We start from the raw sequence: 20,220 nt of genomic DNA on the forward strand, positions 1-20,220 counted from the left end.
AGCACACTGCGCCTGCGCCGGCTGTCAGTGGCTGAGGCTTCCCAGAAAACCAACAAAGCCGCTGAGCATGCGCAAAGGTTAGGGACTCGGCACTCGGGATTCGGGGCTCTCCACTCTCCACTCTCAATTTGTATTGTCATTAGCGATTATGGGCCAGGTCCTGGGACAGCGACTGGGGCGTAATACGATATGTTGACAAAACGCACAGACAGACACGGAGAGGCGGACAGAGAGACAGACAAACACACACACACACACACACGCACACACAATTCGATTGCTGACAAACCTATAAAGCATTTCGAACGGCGCTACTTCAAAATTTTTACTCCTTTTTGCGTCCAGGCATCCATTGTGCAATACGTAATCAAAACCAGCGCAGCCACAACAAAAAAAAAAAAAACAAACAAGAGAAGAGAAGTAGAAGCTGATGAAAAAGAGCATCGAGCCAAACGATGAATGTCGGCGGGGCAAGCCGATTCGATCAAGGACCAGGTTTTCATTTGAAATACATATGTTCGAATGTCTGTGGCGCAGGCGTAACGAAAGTGAAATCGAGACACAGAGAGCCTAACCGGCAGCTGGAACACCTTCGCCTCATCATCATCAGCACCAGAATCATCATCATCATCATCGTCATCGTCATCGTCATAGTCATCGTGTGCATACTCCAGCCCGTTGCTGTTAGAAGCGGCACAAAGAACCAGTCGAAAGTCAAAAGGGGCACGCGCTCGGTCTCTCAATGCTCTTCAGGGCTCTTCAACCCCGAGCCTGGACCTGGACCTGGACCCGAGCTCGAGCCTAGGCTCGAGATCTGCAGACATTGTGACTGATCGCTCGGTTGGGTACTCTGTCTAGACAAGCCGCAGACACAAGTTTAATAGACTTATTGTAATTGAGTCACAAAAGCCACACAGTCTCTATATATCGAATCACAACTCTTTCACATTTCCATTTCCATTTTGCAGCTGCTCAATTGAAAAAGGTGTTGGCTTGGCATCCATCAGAGTCCTTGTAGGGGCGCATTACGGTTTGAGGATCGAGTGTGTTCCCTATTCGAATGCAATTTTACATGTGATTCGTCACTTTAAAAATTGTTGTGCAAATTTAATTAAAAATGCTCTGCGGCAAATATTTTGCTTGTTTCTTTTCACTTTTCACTTATTTCCATTGTCATCTGTCGTCTGTTGCTGTATCCATTCCATTCTATTCTATGTGCTGTCATGTGATGCGTTTTGTCAAGTTGACTTGCCCACCTTTTTGCGGCCATTGTCCCAAAAGAGAACACGACACAATGCGTACAGAGTTAAATGTTTGCTCATGCCCTCTCCCCCAACAACACACACACACACGCACACTCATATGACAATATATTTTCCGTGTGCATGTGTGTGGTTGCTGGGTTGGCTAACAAGTTAATTTTCCATATTTTCTTTGGTAAAACTTTGCACGAACTCTACATCAAAGTCATTATGTGGTCGTCTTTGTATGTGTGTGTGTGTGTGTGTGTGTGTGCGTGTGTGTATGTCTGGCGGTTTGCTTGGGTCGTCCTCGGACCACGATAAGTAAGACAAAGGCGAATAATGAGCAGAAGCCTGAAAGGCAAAAGCCAACGAGTTGGAAATTTTAAAGCTCGTCGACCTCTAGAGTTATCTGTCTTTTATATTAATAAATCTATTGACTGTAGAACTACTTGTTTATTAAATAAAAGTTCTTTTCAGAAACTTAAAAAAATAAAAATTTTAATTTGCTTAGCTTTACTTTTAATTAAAGAAAAAATAAATAAATATATACATATATTATTATATTATATGTTATTCATATTATATTGATTTATTATATAAAGTATTCTGATAAACAACATTTTTGCATACAAGTAAATAAAACAAATATATATATATTTTTTTATTTTTAGTTAAAATATTGTTTCTAGTTTTAATTTTTATAAATACATGTTTATATAAATTATATATATAATTTTATTTTCCTTTTTATTTTATTTTGTTTATTTTTAATTTAACATTTATAAATTAAAGCGATATTCTAATGCTGCTTATTGTGTATAATTGATATAATTTTTATAAAATTTAAATTTAAATTTATTTAATTAAAAAAGTATATGTATATGTATATAAAAAATATAATTATTTACGATATTCTTATGCTGCTTGTTGTATATAGTTGATATATTTTTATTAGTTTTACATTTTAATTAATTTATATATAAAATGTATATGTATAAAAATATAATTATTTACATACATATTATACATAAATGAAATTTTAGTATATTTAAATCTTAATGTAATTCTTTTCCTTTTAATTTAATATTTTTAGATGCTTTGATTACTTTCAAATGATTTTTATATTCCCCGTCAATTTCTTTATATTTTACATACGCATTTAAATTTTCTTTAATCAATATTTCATACTTTACATACTATGCGACAATCATATCGGTTCCCACCCATCTCCATGTAAGCACAAATTAACTCTCTGATGTCATTGTATCAACTCGCAGACGATTACTTATGCCAACGCGCAATCAAGATAAGAGAGAGAGCAAACAGTAAAACAAACCCCTGACCGGCAATTATTTGCAGCCCTCTCCAATTAAATTGCCGGAGTTAATCCTTTGCCGGCGCTCTCCACATATGTTTCGAGATTTTTCACGCAAGAGCAAATCTTTTAAATGCTGCCAATCTCGAATGTCAATAGCAGCGCCAGTTGCGACTGCCGCAGTTTTGGGGGCTGAAGGCTGTGCCAGTGGAAGGGGCGTGGCACTAGGCGAACCTGTCAGTACCAACAAAAAATTATCACACAATTACGATTCCCACAGCTCCCCCCTCAAAAAAAGGTCAAAAGGCGTCTCCTTAGCCCGAAATCGTTTAAAGACAAATTAATGTATATTTAAGCTGCCTTGTAGACTAATTGCCCAAAGGCCTCGGCCAAAACAAGCTCCACAATCACACACACACACACACACACACATACACACTCTAACACTCTCTCACAATATTCGGAAAGAAAAACATTGAAAATCTCACGCCTTTGCTGATTAATTAATCAAAGTAAATAGCTGCAGCGAGCAAGCGTCGTCATTAGCGTAATCTAAACTGCCTATTGATAAGCTTTTTCCACACCTAATGGCTACATTAATTTCAAGAACAGCCCGGAGAGCAGGGCCACGGCGGCGACAAAGGCGAGCTGGAGTTGCCTCCGGGCAGCGCCATTCGAGTGGGGCGTGGGGAAAAGCTCATCCCAGACTCTGTAACGATCGACAAAGTCGGGCGGACCCATCTTGGTGACATTATCGTTATAGAGCATCTGCATCTGTGTAGCTGTGCAGGGCGGCCAATTGACGCTGGAGTTCTGCAGCGGCTCACTGCAAAGATCGAAATTGGTTTACAGTTATATTCGCTTCACATTAGTTCATGCGGTGGGGCTTACCCCATGTGGGCAAAGTGAGCCATCCAACCGGTCAGGCGCTCCATCATGAACAGATCCCTGTGACCGGGACTCAAGATTGAGCCATACCACAGGCTGGGCATCACATACTGCCAATCGTCCGCGTGGCCCACGCCACTGGGCAGATTGTTCGCAGTCATCGGCGCCGAGACACTCCGTTCTCCTATGTAATCCATGCGTGAGTAATAGACCTTGGTGTGCCTGCGTGCCAGCTGGACGAGTCTGTGGACGCCGTGGCCTATGATGCCGTCGGAGAAGATTTGGCCGAATCTCTCAATGTTCGTGGCGTTCAGCTCGTCGACATCGCGACCCAGATAGAAGTTCTTGAGGCGTCTGCTCTTTCCCACATTGTAGTCAAAGAGGAACAGCTCCGGCGCCCAGTCATGAAAGTGGCTTATGATGTCGTGCAGCAGCAGCTCCTTCTCCAGATGCCCTGAAGCCAGCTCAGTTAATCGAAATCCTTACTTACTTACCTACTCCTCCCTACTTACCTAGGGTCGTAAAGTCCAGCTCGTTGGCGGTGTAGCTGACCATCAGCGGCACCCGGTTGAATGTGCCCCCGTCTATCAGAGTGCTTGGATGCTTGGGCAGGAAGTATCTATCGATTTCATAGTTCCACTTCATGTTGATGAACTTGTACTGCTCCCAGTCACTGCAGACGTCGATGATGCTCTGCCAGCTGGCGTTGCGCAGACATTCGGTCATGTCGTACGAATCGTAGATGGGACAGCCCAGCGCTCTGGCCAGGATGCGTGTCCAGAACTCGTTGTGTATGCTAAAGTGATTCGTGGCCGAGCCGCTCATGAGGATGGCCCCATGGAATAGGCCGCTGGACAAAGGCGAGGCCAGATGCAGACTCACAGCCATGGCGCCCGCACTCAAGCCCAGCAGCGTAACCCTACCCGGATCGCCGCCAAAGCGCGCTATGTGCGACTGCACCCACTCCAGGGCCATGATCTGATCCAGATAGGCATTGTTGCTGCCGCCCAGAAAGCCCAACGCGCCCAGCCGGTAATTGAAGGCCACCATGACCAAGTCGTGCTCCAGCAGATACTCGGGCCCAGCCTCGTATTGGCTGTGGCCGCTGCCCAGGACATTGGCACCGCCGTGTATATACACAATCACGGGCAGACTTCCCGTCACATTCTTGGTGTAGACGTTCAGCTTCAGGCAGTCCTCGCTCATCAGCAACTTTATGCCAGTCTGTGGGCATATCAGCGAGTCGGAGGTGGCCTTCAAAGTGGCATTTCCCCAGGCATGAATCGACTGGGGCGGCATGAACCGCAGCGCAGCCAGTGGCGGCTGGGCGTAGGGTATGCCGCGAAACGCAAAGATAGTCTTGTTGCTGAAGCTCTTCATGGTGCCGCCTTGGATGAGGCCCAAGGTGGTGCTCACAATCGGCTCGGTATCGCGTGTCGCCCTGCCAAGGCTGCAACTGGGCTGCAGCAGTAGCACCACCGGCACCACCACCAGCAGCACCTCCACCACCAACGGGCAAGCCATAATTCTTGCTCTCACACGCCTTCCGATTTCTGTGAGAATATTTCAATTGATCCGTTTCATATTTGGTTCCTTCACTTTGCTATTCCGCAGTTCAGCTACTCACCCGAAAACTGCTCTGGACGGTGCGACGCACCCGCATGGAAGATCTTTCGACACTAAAGCGTGCCACGATCTGGAACGGTAACTGTGAACTTCACACGGCCGGTATGCTATCGCAAAGTAGCAGTTGATAAGCTTATTATTGGCATTTGATTAGCTTGGCGTTAATATGATTACAAATCGTGTTGTTCCCTCTATAAATTATAACACATGACAGCCGACCAAAACAAACTTGGGCTAAACAGTAGGCCACAACTAATCGAAAATGTGAATTTACTGTCATGTACTAAGGCGAAGAGTGAACTTTCTAATTATATCTTGAATATTTTTAAGAATTTCCATTTAATATTTAACTCCTTTAATTAAAGGAATGAATCTGTTACCCTTACTTAGGCAGACATATTCTACTCTATTCTTATATACAAATTTTGTTACTCGTACATAAAAAAATACTATTGCTTTTTCGTTTAAGATATCAGTCATTCTATACGAAAATTTTAAGATTTATTTATTACATAAATTGTTTCCAAAATATAATATAATTCCAACTTTTCATAAGGGGATTTCCTCATTTATTGCAGATCACATTTTGTTTCTTTTAAGGTATTTCTCCATCAATTTTTCCTCTATTTTCTACTTTTCAACTATCTTAAATTCTATTGAATTGATTTTTGTTTTCTTGTCCTCTTTATCGTTTTTTTTTTTTTTTTTTAGCCTTTTATTTTGCCTAATTCATATTTACAAATTATAATCTATTAAATTAGAAATATTTTTTTCTAGTTTTGTCATCTCTTTTTATACCCTGAACCCATTGAAAATGGGAAATCAGGGTATAATGGTTTTGTGAAAAAGTATGTAACGGGCAGAAGGAGGCGTGGCAGACCCCACAAAGTATATATATTCTTGATCAGCGTGACGAGCTGAGTCGATATAGCCCTGTCCGTCTGTCCGTCCGTCCGTCCGTCCGTATGAGTGCGTCGATCTCAGAAGTTATAAGAGCTAGAGAGCTTAAATTTGGCATGCATACTCGTGAGTACCATACGCAGTACGAGTTTGCTTTATTTTTTCGATAATTCGTCCGATAACTTTTTTATCGAGAATAATCGAAAATTTGATTTTGTTTTTTTAGCCTAATTTTAACATTTTTAGAGATGGAGTCTTCAAATTTGCGTTGTATATAAAGTCAATCGATACAAAGATTTTGTAATTTACAGATTTTGGATACCACGCCCCCTTCCCCCCAATTTGTAAAAGACGCATTTCAAGTACTAGAGACTTAGGCTTTGGAATGTACACACATATTCACCATATGATTACGCTCTAAAAGTTTAATTAAGATCGTATGTCTACAAAAGAAGTTATTCAACAAATAAACTCTGATAATATTGCCCACACTGCAGCGCAGCCCAAGCGCAGTCGCTGCTTACTGCGCAGTTAGCAGAGCGCAGGCCTATGCGTGCGTGTGGATGCATGTGTATGTATGTGTGCATAAAAGAAGTGCAGAATGATTAGAATATCAGCTTGGAGGGTTCAGGGTATCTCCTAGTCGAGCAGTCCCGACTGGAGCTTTCTTACTTGTTTTCTCTGCCTTCTATCCTTCACTTCTCTTTTATATTAGTAGCATACTCTTCAGTTCCTTGGATTATTCAGTCATAGCTATTCCTTCTTCCAAACTCCCATCATTAGATATTCTATTAAACCTCATTCTGACCTTGGCCAGTTCCATTCGCCAGCAAATCCATTTCAATTGAAACTTATTGCTTCATTGAAGTATTGGGATGAGTTTCGCAGCCGTTAGAGACACAGCGCCCTTTCGCTCTTGCAGCACGGATGTTGCTGATCCTACGCCCGCAGATTTGTTATTTTTTTTTTTTTAGAATTTCGTAGGTTTTTCTCATGCCATTGGCAGCCGCAGCTCGCTGAGATTTAAATTGATTTCCTTATTAGTGCACATCCCTCTTGTAATATTCAATTAAAACTACCCACGACGCACTCATAGTCGCGTCTATAGCCGCTCATTGATTGATATAAGCCGAGTGGTAATTACTCGGGTCCCCGACACTTTCCAGCACTCTGATTTGCCTGGGCAAAAGTGAAAATTATGGCGGCGGTGCTGGTGTTGTGTGAAAAGCTGACAATGACCTTTGTTAAATGAATTCAATTAATTACGTCTGCAGTGATGGCGGGAGTCGCCCAGAAGACGTTCGGAAATTAAGCAACAAAGCCCATTGGCTCGATAGTTCATTTAAATAACTGTCGTGGACAAATAGAAATATTAACTGAAATTCGTATGCTCTTGAAAATGAGAATTCCATGTGATTCCTACTGCAATACTTTCATAGTATGTGTATAGGAATATATTGCATATATAATAGGGAAATTCCTATCAGTATAGCAATATACTTATAAGTAATAAAAAATGTTGAAAAATGGCAACTCTAGACATCTGACTATATTTATACTTATTTATATTTATATTGATTATATATATTTATTTATAGTTATACCATCTTAATATATGTATGCTCTGAATAAAACATATTTGACATTTGCAATGTTGCTTATTCAAAAGTTATACCACCTTTGCCTTGACCCATGACCTTCAGACGGTTCGCAAGGCGCTCAAATATAACTTGCTGGCTTCGTATTTTGTCCGGAAAATTGCTCTCTGTAGTGTTTCAAGGCTGGGATATTGTTGCCAAAATATAGAAAATACTTTATAGCATTCACTTTTAACAAACCTCGAATTCGCTGTATTACAACTAATAATCTTCATTCATTCGTGCTTTAGCAAAGGCTGCCGAGTCTAGCTGAAGCATCTGCGGTACCCGAACATAATCTTCTGCAAATTTCGTTAAGAAATAATCGAACCTATCGTATATGTAGCAGCAGCAACTGCAATAAGAGTTTGAAGTGAGCCCACCTCAAATGCCTAGCAATTTTATATAGTATGCAAAATTTAATTTAAAATATCACAATTTTTTATTTACTATATAAAATATGACTTTCAATAAGATAAATTAGAAAATTTATAATTACATTACATTTCTATTTAATTAAACTTTATAATTAAATTAAATTTTTATATATAAATTTCTAATTTTAATATACTAATCTCGTAAGTCTATTGATAACAAGAAATTTCATCGTCCTATCTACAGGGTATTTCGTGAAGTTTTTATATTTCTATATATAAATTTATAATTTCATATACAAATTTCGTAAGTCTGTTGATAACAAGAAACTTCATCGTCCTATCTAAAGAGTATTTCATTTTCGGCACCCTGACGCAGATCCCTACTACAGGCTGCCCTTGCAAGTGATCTATATGCGCTTAGCAGATTATCCACAGTCTCTTTGTATATACAATATTAAATATCACAACGACATTTGTTCACACATCGGCGAGTCTCAACATTTTAATCAAGAAAATAATTCCCAGTAACCCCAAAACTTGGAAATTGCGACAATCTGCTGCTGTTGCTGCTGCTGTTGCTGCTGCTGCTACTGTGGAGTGAAGCTGAATGTAATATTCCAGTCACTTGAGTGCCCATGTGCTCAGCGTATCGCCACAGGAGCTGCCCAAGCACCGACCGCCGTGCACCACCGTGCACCGCCGTGCAGCATCGGGCCGCAGTACTCCAGTTGTTGCAAATATATGAGTGGCCTCTTGACAGACATCGTCATCATCATCATCAGCAGCTCAAACTGTGCCACTTCAGCGGTTATGTGTATTGTTTGCAGCAAAGCCGCGAAATACTGAAGCTTCCTGTGGCTTGATGACGTCGCGCACCACAAACCACTTTGGCAGACATGCAAAAATTTCTCACGCATCGTTAGCAGATGTTGCGAGCTCTGGCAAGAGAGTGGGTAGAAGACAGAGAGTTTAAGAATGGGAGTTACTTAAAGAGTGTCCATAATAGTATACAATATATATAATGAACTAATGAGCACATAATGAATATTACTACTAAGCTAATGTATTCTTTAATATGAAATTTTAGTTACGAAAGAAGTCTCAACCATAGACTACTAACTGAAAGCATCTAAAGCTAATCTTTTATTATAAGTAGTATCATTGGCCAACACAAGTAAACATATTTATTTAAATGGCCTTATGAATAATTCTTGTTTATTTTATCCTTTTAAATATAACAATTAATATTTTATATATTAAAAATTAAACCATTATACCCTTTTTATTATCTTTTGCAATTGTTCAGCATATAATCGTAGAAACTTAATATTAAGCAAACTAATATTTGATTAAAGAAACTTAATATAATATTAGTTGAAAGTAAATTCAGAATATGACAAAGGTATTTTAACAATATCTGCAAATTTTCTTTTCACTTCAGAGACATACGAAAAAAAAAAATATTTTTTTAAATAAATATTTCCTATTTTATCATATTTTTTATGTCAGCCCTTAAGGGAAAAGAATATAGTAAACTAACCTAAATAGATAATCAAAATAAATATACACACATCCTTAAAAAAATATTATAAAAAGTAAGATTAAAGATAAGATAAAATACCAAAACTTGGACTAACTAAACTTTTTTTTATCTTTTATAAGTGCGGACAAACTTTTGATATCTTAACAGCAACATTTATGAAATATAATTAACCAAATATCTTGCTCTGTGCAAACGAACTTACTAATTCAAGAAAATAAAGTAAAAGATGCCTGCCTTGAGAAACTCAATGAGTCACATGGAAAATTGCTGAATCCCAAGCCATGAATTGTGCTCCCTGTGAGGGGCCCATGTCACCTTTGTTGCGCTCATTTCTAATAGAATAATATATAATACTAATACGTTTGACCTTTCATAACCGCCGGAATGATCTTTGAGCACATGCCACGCCCTTGGTGGCCTGTAAGATCGATTTCATTTATGGCAGATTTGGTAATTTGTGCAGCAGCTGCCCGGCCCACTAGAGAACGCATTTGTGAATGCAAATTGAAGATATTTTAATAAGTTCTGTGCTCCGATATTTAAATGACATTTGACAAGTTGAAAAGAAACAGAGTCGCAACTCTCAAGTGACCAACATGCTGGCCCCGAACAAAGCCAGCGCCGCCGTAGAGCCGGGCCACGCCTCAGACGCAACACTGGAAGAAACAATGCTGGAAAAGGAAAGGAAAACGCCGAGCGAGAGCAACAAATGCCGAAACGATAAACCACTTGAGTAATCAATCAAAGCGATATGCTGCAGCCCAGGCGAGACGTTGCGACCTCTTGTAATGAATATTTAAAGATGGGAATTATCGCATTGGTATCGTGTCGAGGCTGGCGAGCATGAGGAGGAGAATGGAGGCGCAGCCCTGCGTAGGGACAGGGGTAGTTAAGCATAACATTTTGCATAAATGATAGCGAAACAATAGACCAATATATCCGAAGGCATTCGTTCGCTGCCTTTGCATATGTGGTATGCGATAATTTGAGCACAAAAGTGCTCAGCTCCGAGCAGCATATTGCGTCTAATCTATACATGAATATTTCGTGTAATCAATACACAAGAACTGAATCCACATAGAGAGTGAGAGAGAGAGAAAGAGAGAGAGAGAGAGTAGAGCAGAGTTTCGTCTTTTGAAGATCGGCGATCCTTTGGCTCAAGTGAGCAAACGCACAGAATGTGAAACAAATAACAAAAGCAAGCACGAGCACTCGAGCCACACAATTTCTTGGAGGGATCGAGGGAGAGAGAGAGAGCATAGCGCTGCCATTGTGATATTGTAATGAGCGTGACGTCTTATTTGTGCCAGACAAGGATAAGAGCCACGCAACAACGGAAGGGTCGCCACTTCTCGAACTCAGCTGAACTGAACTGAGCTGAAAGGAAGGGACGAAGCTTCCTCTACCACACAGTGCCAAGAATTTCACACCAATGCGCACACATTGTTGTGTAAATAGGGCCTAATTCTTACTTACTTATTGGTTAGCTCCTCAAGTGTCTCAATCAAAAGCTTTGCTCAAGGCTTGGCACACCACTTGGCTGCCCATAAAGCGGCGGTTCTGCATTGTATTTTGAAATACTTTTATTACAATTATGAGGTTTAATAAGCTTATCAAAAGTGTCTTTGAAACTGTTTTGTTTTCTATTGTGAAAGGCCTTTTCTGAAAGTAAATGTAGCTGATAATTATTATTATATTCTGAATATAATGTAGATTAAATAAAAACTATAGATCAAAATAAATAAATCATATAAAAGCATTCTTGTAATATGCGTCTGTTTTAGTATGTTTTCAATTTTGAATATTATTTCAATTTTCTGCATATTTATTATATATTAAATTTATCATTATCTATCTTATCTTAAATCATTCATATTGTGTATAGTGTAGTTTATTCCATTCCTATGCTTACAAATCTATATTTTACTTCAAAGAATGATAATTCATATGATTTTTCATTTTATTGAATGAAACTAAAGCTATTGAGCTTATATATGATTTTAAAATTAGTTATGTTTTAGTACCATACTAGCTGGCCCGGCAAACGTTGCATTGCCCTCTATATTATTTCTAGGTAAAAAATTGTTGAAAGCTATGTTGTTCAGGCTGGGATACACTGATAAATTTATTAATCGGATTTTCATTCAAGCACCTTGTTGTAAACGACATTCTTCGTTTTTTGGTCGGGTGCAAGAACAAATAATGCGGATCGTTTGCCAACACGTGAGCATGCCACGTACAATTGACCATGAGAAAAACACGCATTTTCTAGATTGAGGCCACAAATAGTCAAAGATTGGCCCTGTGACTTGTTGATCGTCATGGCGAAGGCAAGACGAAGCGGGAATTGAATTCGTTTAAATTCAAAGGGCATATCTGTTGAGCTCATCGGAATCCTAGGAATAAGAACTTCCTCATCTTTAAATTTTCCTTTGAGTATCAACGCGTGAATCACATTGCTCATCAGTTTTCTTATCACCAAACGCGTTCCATTGCACAGTTTTGGTTGGTTTAAATTTCTAAGCATGCAAATCATGGAGAATTGCTCTTTTCATAGCTGTGTTCATTTCTTGACGCCGGTCAAGTTGTTCTTCCATATTGCCCATGAAGTATATTTGCAAGAATTTTTGCTGTGCATCTTCAATAGGTTGCAATGATCCAATGCGATGGCAAATCTGGCCTTGAATCTTTAAATTCAAAGCCATAGTTATAGTTATATTTACAAACACTATTTACAGAAATCTAACAAACTACATTATTCAAAATTTTTTTTTGGCAGTCATAGAAAATAAAATTTTTAACGTAAATTACCTTAAATATCCGTCTCCAATATTTTCCGCCCCAAATTATGTCATTTGGAAACAGGCATTGTATTTTTGAGTGTTCGCTAGAAAATGTCGTGATTCTAGTGTTTCGCCATAAAGCAGGGAACGCAATGGCTATGGTGACCGCTAATGGCAATGTCACTTTACCACTAAGGCAGCACAAACCGGGCGTTTCACCAGCAAACTTCAATGCGCCACAATGCTAGCTAACAACGTCCATTGGACCAATGCAAACTAAACGATTCAAGCTGTAATCAATGGTGCAATCATATCGAAACGCTGCTCGATTCAAATCAATCCTTGAACCATTTCTTATTGCCATTTCACGGGCTGCCTCTCTTTGAGAAGCACGAATTAAGGCCCTTCTTCCCTGGGTACTAACGCGGAGCCTTTCTCGGGCGATTTCTCGCTCTTCGTCAGATAATTGACTCGCGCTATTCCGTTGCCTAATTGCATTATGGGTCCGCCGGGAAAGATTAGATCTTCTAGGACGCGGCATTTTTATTAATAGTAATACTGCCCTCGCACAAAACCATATAAAACAATCGAGAAATATAAATATAAATTATTTACACAAATTTATGTTTGAGACAAACAAATACCTGAACTTTCGAGATATTTAGCTTTTGTAAAAGTCGAAAAATACAATTTTTAATAATTAACTTTTTTTTTTTTAATTTCGAATTTTGAATTTTGAATTTTTTATTTATTTTTGATTGTTAGGTTTTAATCTTTTGATTTTTTTTTTAATTTTTGCAGATTTTTGATTTGAAATATTTATAAAGTTTAAAAGTCCGAAAATATAAAAAGCCAAAAATACACTTTTTAATAATTACCTTTTTTTTTTTAATTTCGAATTTTTAATTTTTTATTTATTTTTTGAACAGTCAGGTTTTAATCTTTTGATTTTTTGCAGATTTTTGATTTGAAATATTTTTCCTTTTGATTTGAATTTTTTTTTTTTTTTTTTTTTTTTTTTTTTTTTTTTTTTTTTTGAATAGTCAGGTCTGCTCGAGGTCAGGAGACCGTAGACTGACTGACTACATTTGTTTATTTACTTCTACACTATTGTCAAAACTGTCACTGTTACCAAGCCTACTGGGTATAAAAAAAATTTGAACATTTGGGGAAAAAACCGCGTTTTTCAAGTATTCGGCAAATTTTTTCAGTATTTTTAAGACCCTATACTAAACTCGTTGCGGAGACAAATCCAACAAATCAAAAACCATGAAAATTGGTTCAGCCCAAATCAAGTTATAAGCGGTCTTCACTTTTACACAACTTTCTTTTATATATATAGATTATTTTCTAGAAATCCAAATATACCTGCTGATATAATATTTTTATTTATATTTATATTTTCACCTTGAAATCATGATTTAAATATAAATATATATCAACATTTTGTTTTCCCTGTGCATATAAATTAAGGATATATATCATATAACTGTAAAATGCTGAAAAAGTTAGTAATGGAAAGAACGCATAGTTCATGAAAGGATTTTCATAAGCTATATAAAATATGTTTCGAATATGTACATTGGTTTGAAAGTATTTACCTTAAACCTGCCTTATAAATTTACTATAACAATCTCTTTATAGATTAACTAAATGCTCTCTCGCATTTAGTAGTTGAGAGAAAATTTTAATTTCAGAGCTTTCCTCTTACAGCTGACTATCTACCACATATCTGTCTGGTATGCATATGTATACACTTACACATTAATTTCTACATTTGTGTGTGTGTGGTAGAGGCAGTTACATTACATATTTGAATTCTCCTACAACTCAAGAAGTTTCAAGATTTCGAACTGCAATAAAACCATGATCAATTTGATTATACTGTTATATCTGCAATTAAATTTTATATTATTTCGTTGGCTTTATTTGCTGAATGGGTTCTCGTTCTGTTTAACTTTTTTATGTTTTTTAATATACCATAGAAATTTCAATTTCGTCGCCTTAACAAACAACTTAATGGCTCAACATGCCAATCAACTGGCCAGTCACAAAATTTACAACTCCAATTGCCAAGTTATACAATAAGAATTAATGTGGCCCGGGTCCGGGGCCCAACCCTCAATTGGTAGAGCTGCCGCCTTGAGCTAAGCAAAGGGCTACTGCGAACCCTAAAACAAAACTTTCCATCAATATGTGGCAGGGTCTGCTGCGTATTTTCGCCACTTAATTGAGATTAATTGAAGATCTGAATAAACGGCTTTTCAGCCATTTTGTTTATGGATGCGTTTTATGTGCACAACAATCGCAGGAGGAGCAGGAGGAGGAGGAGTAGAAGGCGCAGAGTGGAAAATATTATTAATAATTAACAAAAGGGCACCCCGAAAAATAGTCATAGAGAGGCACTGAAATTTTATTAAATTAAATTGAGTGCGATGGCGTGCAGTGGCGGAAGCCCAAATGTATCTGAAAGATACATGCATGCAAATCAAATATTTGTTGAGCCGAGGTTAATGCACTCGTCCCTTGTTATGGATACATTGTGAGAGCGGAATACATACAGTGTAGACTGTGTGTATGTGTGTGCGTGTGTGCGAGTCTAGCCCTTAATTGGTCTATTGGCCTGAGCTGCGTCTGTGTGGCTAGGGCTGTTAATAGGTTTTGGTTGCTTTGTAAGTCACAACTAGCTATTTAAGCTAATTGACATTCAAATGCAGTTGAATAAACTTAAAGAAGTGAGAAAGCACTTGAAGGGACTCAAGTATACATATGTACATAGAGTCATTGCATTTCTAGACAGATGAGTTGCACGAATGCTGCAGCGAGCAAGTGAGAAAACATTTGGAGAAATTATGTGAGACCTGAAATCAATTATTGAGAATATTCCAGTTTATTCTAGCTGTTTGTACACAAAACTAAAGTTGAAAATCATTAATGGAGCTGATGTATAGCCATTAAGAATCAAATACCATGCTGAAAATCTTACATAATTCAGTTGACTCTGTAGATCATAGATACGTAGATAGAATATGGAGCTGACCTAAATGATGTGTAAATTAAACAATTACAAAGTTGGTTAAATATTATGAATATTTTTGTAGTACAATATAAATAAATAAGCAAGGATATTTAGATATTTTCACACTAAAGTTTCAACTATTGGTGCAAGAGTTTTTTTTTTTTTTTTTTTTAATAAGAAAATGGAATATTATTCACATTTTTCACAATTGCAAATTAATAATAATAATAACTTTACTGCCTTCTATCCCATAATTTAGATTAAGGTTTAATGATGACTGCGCTCTAAGCCAAAAAGCCGTAATAACAAATTCTTTAAAAAATAAAAAAAAATTAAAAAAAAAAATAAATAAATAAAAATAATAACAATAAATAACCATATTTCCAACGACAATATGAACTAGTGGTGAAGGGTCGTTTTTCAATAGCAATAGGAATATTTTCAACTAATTTATTGAATTTTAATTTTATTAAATTTAAATTTAAATTTTCTCAAATTCATCTAATACTCATATTTATTCTTTATTTTGCACTCTGGCTTGATGCATTCATTAATCTACTTGGGTCATTTCTCCCATCTCTACTATGCTCACTTCTCAAAGCATTTATCATCTTAGTATTTACGATGTCTAAAGACATCGCAGAGATCTCTGTTGCTTGGCGATCATGTTAGCTTGTCTATATCTGAAATGAGTTAGTTTTTACTGTGCATATCCCATACTCCTCGTAACAGCTACAATATATATACATATATGACTATATACTATATATATCATTTTGATACAATTGCTTTGTTCAGTTCCGAGAACAGTGATTTATACTTTGGGAGTTTTTGTAGCGTCGTCGGATTTGTGCCTGTATTGGCGATATTTTTGCTATTGTTTTGGTATTTTTTTTTTCTTTTTATTTTTTTGGTTTTATAAAAATAAATGTAATTTTGAGAGCTCAAGGTGAGTTCGATTTTGTTGCGGTTCGTCGCGCGTATACAAAGCTCAGGAATTTGTGTGGTTGAATTTTAAAATGTGTACGCCTACAATTCCCTAATTCTTACGAAAGTAATAAATCAAACCGACAGCCATGCCACAAAATAGTAAGGGGTAGCTCAGCCTGCGGATGCGGTTTCCGCAGAAAATCTGCAGCAGCGAGTGAAAGATGCTCACTCGCTTTCGATGCCACTCAGACTCGTCCTCAGTCGTGAATCTATCCAGGTTGACTAGCATATCCCTACCAGCATTCAGGTCAGGCATACACTGGATCTCATGGGGCTGTGCCCGATCGCGCAGAGAAACGCTTGAGTAAATCCATTTAATTGCCGAATGGCTTTAAACTCTTAAACTGATGATGATGCGGATGTTGCTGATGCCAATGCTGATGTCCGTGTAATGTTCCGGGCGTGCACCCCGTTCGCTCGCGGACGTGGTTCGCACTCGTGTAAACATGCGTTTGTCATTAGACACACCGGAAATATTGACAGCATTCGACACGCGGCACACGAGCAGCAGCAGGAGCAGCAGGAGTAGCTGTAGAAGCATCAGCTCTTGCCACTTTATGTGGCATTTGATTTTTTAAATTTGCCAAAAATAAAAAGTAAAAGCGAAACGTTTTCAACTGCTTTAGAGTCCGGCCCAACTTTTTGCTCTTCTGCTTGAGTAAACAGCGCGAGGGACTGCAAATAAAAAAAATATAAAATAAAATAAAACTCTTGCGGGGTGGGGGTTGTTTTTTTTTTTTTTTTTTTTTTTTGTATTTTGGCACTGCGAGGGGCGCGCGTGTGTCCTTTGTCTCTGCATCTTTGTTGTCCTGAAGTGTCCTTACCATGCCGAATTCTCGAATCTTTTTTTACCCGTCGCCGAAGTACCTGAAATTTTACAGTTTTAGTTGTATTTCCCATTGTTTCGTTTAAAGTTTACTAATTAGATTTTATTGCGTAGCGCGAATCGCTTTGTTTGCGGCGGCAAGTGTGCCTAATTCACTTTTTTATGGTGTGAAATGTCCTTAGGCATCGGGTTTACCTGAATACAAGACACATAGATGATCGTATATAATTGATGAAATATTTTCGACAGAGTCCTATCTTTATTATTTGTATACAAAATTAGAATTTAGTTTTATAAAAAAATGAAATAAAAAATGTAATTCAAAAAATATTATATATTGGGTAGTCTAAAAAGTTTTTTCGTATTTTGCCAATAGATGTCGTTGGCGTCATATATCTCCAGTGCTACAAATCACATGATGTGCACATTATGGTGTTCGATTGGTAGCACTTTAAGCTTCGATTGCCAAAAAAAAAAAATGTAATTCAAAGAATTTGAAAAAAGTTACAGCTGTTCAAAAATGAGTAAAAATAATGATGAAATTCGCTATATTTTGAAATTTTTGTATAAAAAAGGGAAGAATGCTACGCAAGCCACTAATGAAATTTGTGATGTTTACGGTGACGATGCTCTATCAGTTCGTGTAGCACAACAATGGTTCGCACGCTTCCGTTCAGGAAATTTCGATGTGAAAGATGCACCTCGCTCTGGTCGACCAATCTTTGAAAAAGTCGATGAAATTATGGAAAGGATTGACCAAGACCGTCACATAAGCAGCCATGACATCGCAAATGAACTAAACATTCATCATCAAACGGTTCTGAACCATTTAGAAAAGGCTGGCTACAAAAAAAAGCTCGATGTATGGATACCACATGAATTGTCTGTGAAAAATTTATTGGACAGAATTAACATTTGCGATTCTTTGCTGAAACGAAATGAAATCGAACCATTTCTGAAGAGAATGGTAACAGGGGACGAAAAATGGATCAAATACGACAATAATGTGCGAAAAAGATCATGGTGCAAGAGTGGTGAAGCTCAACAAGTGGTCGCAAAGTCAGGATTGACGGCTCGAAAGGTAATGCTGTGTGTTTGGTGGGATTGGAAAGGAATAATCCACTATGAGCTGCTTCAGCCTGGTCAAACGATTGATTCGACACTTTACTGTGAACAACTGGTGAGATTGAAGCAAGCAATCGAAAAAAAACGGCCAGAACTGATCAAAAGAAAGGGCATCGTATTCCATCAGGACAACGCCTGACCGTACACATCTTTGATGACCTGGCAAAAACTGAGAGAGCTTGGCTGGGAAGTTTTGATGTATCCACCATATAGCCCTGACCTTGCACCTTCGGACTACCATTTATTTCGGTCAATGCAGAACTCCCTTAATGGAGTAAAGTTGGCTTCAAGAGAAGCCTGTGAAAATTACTTGGAGCAGTTTTTCAAAGAGAAACCACGAATGTTTTACACGAATGGAATTATGTCTCTAGTGGAAAAATGGCAAAAGGTGGCCGACCAAAATGGTGCATATTTGATTTAATAAAGTTTATTATAAATATTAAAAAATATGATTTGAAGTTTCACTACAAATACGAAAAGACTTTTTAGACTACCCAATACAAAAATATTAAATATAAAACACAAGTATCATATAACACATATAATATAATATGTAAATATATTATTGCTAAACTAAAATTTCAAAAGTGCTACTTTATTACTATATAATAACATATATATTATAAGATATATAAATGATTATTTATGGCATTATTTGTAATATTTTAATATTCACGAAATATATTTTTAGATTTATCATATAATAAAATTAAGTAAATTTTACATTTAGTTCAATAAATCATTGAATCATCATTTTACTTAATGATAGTCAATTATGATCATACAGTGCCTCATATACTCTAGCTATACTTATTAGTGTCTAAATCTTATTATCTTATTAATCTTTATTTATTATTAAATATTATTTGTGTTTATACAACATATATTTTGCATTACTCTGCTAGGGCTTTATTATTTGAATTCTAATAGTACTTCGTAATTAGAAAATTCGAAATTTCTTTTTTAAGACTAAATGCGAGTTAATTTATAAATAAATTAAAGGCTCGATTTTCGAGATATTTCCCAAAGTGTAGGTCCAACTGCCACGCGCTATATTACTTTCTCTTTTTCTTTCCCACTCTACCCCCACCCCCTCTCTGTCTCTCTCTCTCTCTTTCTCTCACTCTCTACCCTCTCTCACTCTGCCACTGTTGGGCTTATTTCATTGCTCAGAATTGCACAGTGAGTCTAACGCATTATGATTAGGCAATGCGGGTAGCTAACAATTCACCATCGAGCCCCTCGAATGGTGGGAGAAATTTGTTTATGCCATAAGTATATACAACATTGTAGAAGAAATGTAATTCAATGCGATAATTTCTTCCAAACCAAAGCAAATAATATGCACGAGAACAATTTTCGATGAAAAGAAATGCAAAAAAAACCAGATGATGAAAATATAAATAGACAAATATGCGCGTGGGAAATTATGAAAATATTTAACAAATATGTTTCACACGTAATCCTTCACAAAGAATGGTGTTCAGCTGACAAAGAGAGCCCTAAGCCCATTAACCGAAATCCACACAACAAAACACCTGACCGCAGCCTCGATTTGTTTGGACATCGGATTAGTCAGCCGAGCTACTTAGCAGAGCCACTTGTCCGAACGATCGGTCAATCGGTCGAGCGTCCGATCGGTGTGCCCTGAGTCGAAACATTTCAATTTTCTCTCTGACTCTCTGGTCTCAAGCGAGCCTGACGCTATCGTGGGCCAGCGATCTTGTCCCAGCGCCGCAGGACACTCGCGAACGCCGAGGACTCACGCAGAGTGTGAAAGGTATTATCAGTTTGACTCGATCTTCTGTGCGAGTGTGTGTGTATGTGTTGGTTATATAGTTGTTGCCGCTTATGTTTTGAGCTTCATTTATCAGTTTTTGTGGAAATGCCAGATGAACAATGAGAAATTATGAGACTTGCTTTAAATCATTTACCATTTAACATCTA

At 37.7% G+C, this 20,220-nt stretch overlaps 1 protein-coding gene and 2 long non-coding RNA genes across 4 annotated transcripts; 1 reads left to right on the forward strand and 2 right to left on the reverse strand.

Annotated features, from left to right (window-relative positions):
* Window positions 1-2,884: 2,884 nt before the first annotated feature.
* Window positions 2,885-5,300, reverse strand: LOC108611978 (esterase E4). Its single transcript, XM_018004839.2, has 4 exons — window positions 5,075-5,300; window positions 3,960-5,000; window positions 3,451-3,901; window positions 2,885-3,385 (listed from the first exon to the last, which is right to left on the reverse strand). Exons 2-4 carry the CDS (start codon window positions 4,969-4,971, stop codon window positions 3,151-3,153), a joined length of 1,698 nt encoding a protein of 565 aa, XP_017860328.1. The 5' UTR covers window positions 4,972-5,000; window positions 5,075-5,300; the 3' UTR covers window positions 2,885-3,150.
* Window positions 5,301-11,568: 6,268 nt separating this feature from the next.
* LOC149269939 (uncharacterized) lies at window positions 11,569-11,788 on the forward strand. Its single transcript, XR_016269250.1, has 2 exons — window positions 11,569-11,604; window positions 11,680-11,788. It is a non-coding gene; the product is annotated as an uncharacterized LOC149269939 (long non-coding RNA).
* On the reverse strand, window positions 11,624-13,661 carry LOC149269940 (uncharacterized). 2 transcript variants are annotated; one of them, XR_016269248.1, is made up of 3 exons: window positions 12,958-13,661; window positions 12,342-12,871; window positions 11,624-12,217 (listed from the first exon to the last, which is right to left on the reverse strand). It is a non-coding gene; the product is annotated as an uncharacterized LOC149269940 (long non-coding RNA). The 2 variants fall into 2 exon arrangements; XR_016269249.1 differs by having other exon boundaries at window positions 11,624-12,280.
* Between the last annotated feature and the right edge of the window lie 6,559 nt (window positions 13,662-20,220).

Source organism: Drosophila arizonae, chromosome 3, assembly GCF_054131065.1.
Source record: "Drosophila arizonae isolate 15081-1271.41 chromosome 3, UAZ_ARI_1.0, whole genome shotgun sequence".
In the NCBI taxonomy this organism is placed as follows: domain Eukaryota; kingdom Metazoa; phylum Arthropoda; class Insecta; order Diptera; family Drosophilidae; genus Drosophila; species Drosophila arizonae.

Bases quoted from the DNA above. Each gene is read 5' to 3' on its own strand.
- LOC108611978 (XM_018004839.2), bottom strand. From the start codon at position 4,971: ATGGCTTGCCCGTTGGTGGTGGAGGTGCTGCTGGTGGTGGTGCCGGTG. The intron at 3,902-3,959 runs GTAAGTAGGGAG...AGCTGGCTTCAG, and splicing joins GCTGGACTTTACGACCCTAG to GGCATCTGGAGAAGGAGCTG. The intron at 3,386-3,450 runs GTAAGCCCCACC...CGATCTTTGCAG, and splicing joins GCTCACTTTGCCCACATGGG to TGAGCCGCTGCAGAACTCCA.